Source organism: Setaria italica, chromosome IX (assembly GCF_000263155.2).
Source record: "Setaria italica strain Yugu1 chromosome IX, Setaria_italica_v2.0, whole genome shotgun sequence".
NCBI lineage: Eukaryota > Viridiplantae > Streptophyta > Magnoliopsida > Poales > Poaceae > Setaria > Setaria italica.
Window position 1 is genome coordinate 23,242,913 of NC_028458.1, and position 5,549 is coordinate 23,248,461.

A 5,549-nucleotide genomic window follows, 5' to 3' on the forward strand; every position below is an offset into this window, starting at 1 on the left:
TTAGCGAGGTCCTCAGTGACTCCAATATCCACTACACACAGGTTCAGAAATTGCTCTATGCAGTGCTGATCTTGTCACGAAAGCTGAGTCATTACATCCAGGAGCACAAAACCCTCTTGGTATCCTCCTACCCTATCGGCAAAATACTCCACAATAGGGACGTCAACGACCGAGTTGTCAAGTGGTCTGTGGAGCTCAGCGAGTTTGACCTCGATTTCTACCCACATCATGTCAAGTCGCAGATCCTGGCCAATTTTGTGGCCGAGTGGACAAAGATCCAGAAGCCACCCTCCCTGGAGAGGCCAGAACATTGGACTATGTACATTGATGGTGCCCTCAATCTCAAAGGAGTCGGCACGTGAGTTCTCTTCATATCCCCCAAAGGCGAGCATCTCAAGTACATGCTCCAGATCCACTACAAGGCCACCAACAATGGCGTCGAGTACGAAGCTCTCATCCATGGCCTCCGCATTGCCGTTTCCCTCGGGATCAAGCACATCCTTGCATACAGCGACTCCAAGGTCATCATCAAGCAAGTTAGCAAGAACTAGGACTGCACTAAGGAGTCCATGGACACTTACTGCATGGAAATCTGCAAACTTGAGGCCCACTTCGATGGTCTCAAGTTCCACCAAGTCCCCAGGGACCACAACTTCGCCGCCGATGTCCTGCCCAAGTTTGGCTCTAAGCGTGCGCTGGATCCGGCCGGCGTTTTCGAACAAGATCTCCGGGAACCATCCATCAAGGTTCTAGACCCGGACCAGGCCAACAATAGCGCTGAGACTCCAGCCGACCCAAATCCTAATGACGTCATGATGATCGAGGCAGAAGAAGACTGGCGCACCCCATTCATAGCCTTAATCACTGACCAGATGGCGCTAGAGGACAAGATAGAACATGAAAAATTAGCTCAGCGCAGTGCAAACTACGTCGTGATTGGCAAGGAGCTCTACAGGAAAGCTGCATCCACAAGCATCCTGATGAAGTGCATTCTGTGCAGCGAGGGCCTTGACCTCCTACTCGAGATCCACTCGGGAACATGCGGTAACCACGCTGCCTCGAGCACTTTGGTCGGCAAGGCCTTCTGCTCTGGTTTCTACTGGCCAACGGCGGTAGCCAACACAAAGGAGCTCGTCCAAAGGGGAAAAGGGTGCCAATTCTTCTCCAAGCAGCAACATCTACCGGCTCAGGCCCTGTGCACCATCCCACCATCCTAGCCATTTGCATGCTGGGGGTTGGACATGGACGGACCGTTCAAGATTGCTCGAGGTAGCTACACCCACATCTTCATGGTAGTTGACAAATTCACCAAGTGGATTGAGGTCAAGGCTGTCACCAACATTGAGTCGACTAAAGCTACTCAGTTTGTGGAGGAAATTACACACCGATTTGGAGTGCCAAATAGGATCATCACCGACCTTGGCAAACAGTTCACAGGCTTCGAGTTCTAGAACTTCTGCCAAGACAACCTCATCAATGTGTACTACTCCTCAGTAGTGCACCCGTGTTGCAACGGTCAGGTCGAATGTGCGAACGGGATGGTCCTCCAGTCCCTCAAGTCTCGCATCTTCGACGATGCATCCAAGTACGCCACCAAGTGGCTACGCGAGCTACCCCATGTCATTTGGGGTCTGCAAACATAGAAGAGCTGGGCTACTGGCTACACCCCTTTCTTTATCGTGTACAACTTTGAGGCCGTCCTGGCATTCGACGTGGCCTTTGGCGCCCCACGCATCCAGAACTATGAGGAAGGTGAGGTACAAAAGAGTCAGCAGGTCGACATCGACAGCCTTGAAAAGCATCGTGTGGCGGCCCTTATCCAACATGCACGCCATGAGCATCAGATATCACACTACCATGATCGGAATGTCATGGAACGCTCCTTTGATATTGGTGATTTGGTGCTTCGTCGGATCCAGTCCACCAAGGACATGCACAAGCTGGCCATCCCCTGGGAGGACCCCTTCATCATCAAAAAAGTCATCCAGGCATGGACCTACCAACTCCAATGGGCAGATGGCTCAGGCATCCCCAATCCATGGAACATCGAACATCTACGACGCTTCTACCCTTAGATCTAAAAGCTATGTACTCTATTTTCCCTTTCATATTGAATAAATAAAACCTCTATGGTTCTTTGCGTACCTACTGCCTTACTGTTTCTATGCCCGAGCAGTTCCTGACGCTTGGGGGCTGTCCAACCTTTTCGATAGACAACTTGCTCTTAAGCTCGAGGGCTCTCCCTAGGCGCCGACCTCTGGGTCTCGTTTTGTTCTCCACCGCCTCTCAAGGCAATACGACTAACTCGTGTGGTCGGCGTCCTAGCTCGTGAAACCTAGACAACCTTGCATTCACCCCTCCTACAAGCTCGAGATCCGATCTCAGTAGGACGCTAGTTAGGCAAGACTAGGCGCTTAGCGGCTACAGGCCTCAGCTACATGTTGTCCTGACGTATACACCAAGGAAGGGATGGAGCTTCTTTGTCTCCGCATACGATTAAGTTTATTACATCACATGTTTCATCACACAGATTGATACACCTTAAAGTCTACTTTTACAGGTCTAAATCATTTACAATGTTCTCAGCTACATCATGGTACTGGTCCGCTAGCTCAGGAAGGAGATCAGCATTGAAGTCGGCCTCGACTCCTGTCGCAGCAAGCTCCAAGGGCAGCCACGGGAAGTGCATTGCCAACAGTCTGAAGATGTTCTTCATGCACTCCACCACAGTGCCCTTCAACAGTGCCTTGAGCTGACTAGGTGCGACCTTGAGATGATCCAGCATTGGCGTTGGGGCAGTTGGGTCGGCCTCTGGTTGGACCATGTCCATCACATAGCCGGCCACCTTGCAAAGATCCTCCAGCTCCGCTTCCAACCCTGCAATCACACATTGGTCACGCTGAAGATTACATACGGTAGCCTCTAAGCAGCGCTCGGTTTCCTTGCGCGCGTTGGCTTCAAAGGTCAGCTTCTACGATACAGCATACTCATGATGGACCGTCGTATTATGCTCTTGCTAAAGGTGTGCATTGGAATCCTCGTACTCCTTGAGGTGCAGCTGGAGCCTTTGCTCCCTTACTACAGCATCTGCTCATTCAAACAAGTCTACTTCAGCATCAAGATTACAAGGACAAAACTGAGTGAACAGGTCAGCATAAAATACCTCTCAAGTGCGAAGTCAGAACCTCTTTCTCTAAGGTATGGTCCAGGTCTTTTTGCAGGAGCTGGTTGGCAGTGTCCTCCCTAGCCTTCTAGAGCTCGACCTCATGGCGCTTCGCCTCTAGGCGATATCACTGGGCTTGCCGGGTAGCTTTCGCCCTCTTCTGAGCGCGCGTAGCTAGACCCTGTTTTCATTTCAACATTTAGAGTTCTGCAAAGAAACTAGAATTCAAATACAAGTTGGGTGGTGTACTTACAAATACCAACTTGCTTACATCCAAAGATGCCTGTCGCAGCCTAGTAAGGTCTTCCTTGTCTTGTGTTGTGTCCCCAGCTAAATCCACGTCAGACAAATCCTCGACATCAGAATCATCTCCACTTTGTACACCAACGTCGATGTCTCCAGTGGACCTCTCTGGTGGCAGATCATCCATGGGCAGCTCCTCCAGCCGAGGCTCGGCTCTAGCCCCCTCACTAGGCACAGGTTCGACCCTGGGGTTGGCCACAGCAGCATCCGCAACATCGGAGCTGACTACTCCTTGCTACGGTGCTAGGACTGGTATAGCTCCTCCTCCGGCATGGATACCTTGCCTTCCTCCAACTTCCAGAGGCGGCGTCTACTCAGGCACGTGGTTGCTCGCCCCCTCAGTCTGGGTTGAGCAACTGGTCAGCTGTGTGTCGGATTCATCATCCTGCACGACACTCCTGCATCATCGATACAAGAAGCAAATTAAACAAGATAGGTGGCCACAGCAATTGCAAGACAGATAGTACAAGTAGACCGCACTTACATGGTGCTCTTCTTCTTAACCCAGAACATGGGGCCCAATGGTGGTGGTGGTGCCAACGCATCCTCGCTAGATCCTCCACAAATCTGCACCTTCAGTGCCTCCTTGACATGCTCTGCGTTAGCCACGGTGGTCTTCTGGAGCTCCGACTTCTTCTTAGCGACCAGACTCGACGTGTTGGACTCCTCGTCCACCTCGCTAACCAACCTGGCTGTGGAGGTTGTGCTCGAGGCAGCTTTCTCCCTCTTCTTGCCGGCCATCTTCTTCCTCTTCCCGCTAGGCTGCTGCAGCTTGGAGGCGGGCTGCTGGTGCATGGCTTGTCATGTCCAATGTCCAATCAGTGCAGCATCTGTGGCCTGGCCGACCACTTCTGTCACACCCTCGTCCGACCCAATGGAGGAGTCAGACTCCCACTAAAGGTCAGCGGGCAACACGTTGGGCTCATCGGTCGGGCGGATCTTGGGTCGCTGCTGCTTGGCCCCATAGGAAGTGGCGCCGGGGAAAAGAATACAAATTCATCATCCTGGACATTCAACAAGTACAGTCAAGGTCAATTCAACAACACAAGCAATATGCAGAATAAATGCATTCACATGTCATACTAGGTTGGATGGCGGATGCTTCGATGAATAAGCTTTAGGGTAGCTCTTGTTCCTGATAACTCCCCCAAAGAAATTGGAAACCCGGTTGATGATTCTTCCTTTGGCACCTTGAGCTGGACCTCCCAGGTCAGGTCCTCCAGCTCGGAGTACTCATACACTGGGTGCTCTTTGTGCTTGGTTGGCTGCGTCAGTCTTCAGCTAAAGTTTATGCTGACCGCTCTGGCTATCAGCCCACACACCTTTAGGTCGACGATCTTTGCTAGCAACTCATTCACCTGGACTTGTTCCTTCAAGGTCAGCTGGTTGGACTACTCAGGCATAACCACTGGCCCGTACCCTATACGCGGCGGCATCTCAGGCTGCTGATTGGCAATGGTATACCACTCCTTGTGCCAGCCTTTGTTGGAGTCTTTCAGCTGCAGATCAAAATATTCTTGCACTTTCTTTGCTCGTAGAGAAAAACCACAACCACCAATCACTCTCTGCTTCCCCTTGGTTGATACAATCTTCAGTTGACATAGGTATCTCTGAAGGTCGAAGTGTGGGAGGATACCTAGATATGCCTCACATAGGTGGATAAAGATAGCAACATCCAAGATGGAGTTGAGATTTAGATGTACAAGCTCAATCTTGTAGTAATGTAGCAGACCCCAGAAGAAGTCTCCGCATGGGATCTCGAAGCCACGCTCAAAGAAAGAAGCCAAGACCACCATCACCGCCTTGTCCTCCGACGGGAAATCTTGGTCAGCGATTGGCTTCGAATCTAGCAGCGCCTGCGGCCTGAGGAGGCCCTAGTCGACGAGCGCCTGGATATGCTCCTGGATCATCATGGACTTCGTCCACACCATCATCAGATCTGGAATGTTTGCCTACACCACTTCTTCAATCTCCAATCCTTGTGATTTGGATCTGATGGATGTGGCGCGGCGGAGTGCGCGTGAGCAGATTGGGACTTACGGTGGCAAGGCCTAGGGTTCACAGGCGCAGCAGCGATGAGCTT

The 5,549-nt window shown here is 51.5% G+C and overlaps 1 protein-coding gene across 1 annotated transcript; it reads left to right on the top strand.

Annotated features, from left to right (window-relative positions):
- Window positions 1-569: 569 nt before the first annotated feature.
- On the top strand, window positions 570-1,217 carry LOC101781094. Its single transcript, XM_004986578.1, has one exon. It carries the CDS (start codon window positions 570-572, stop codon window positions 1,215-1,217), a length of 648 nt encoding a protein of 215 aa, XP_004986635.1.
- The last annotated feature ends 4,332 nt before the right edge of the window (window positions 1,218-5,549 follow it).

Coding starts and splice junctions, on each gene's coding strand:
- LOC101781094 (XM_004986578.1), top strand. CDS start 570: ATGGACACTTACTGCATGGAAATCTGCAAACTTGAGGCCCACTTCGAT.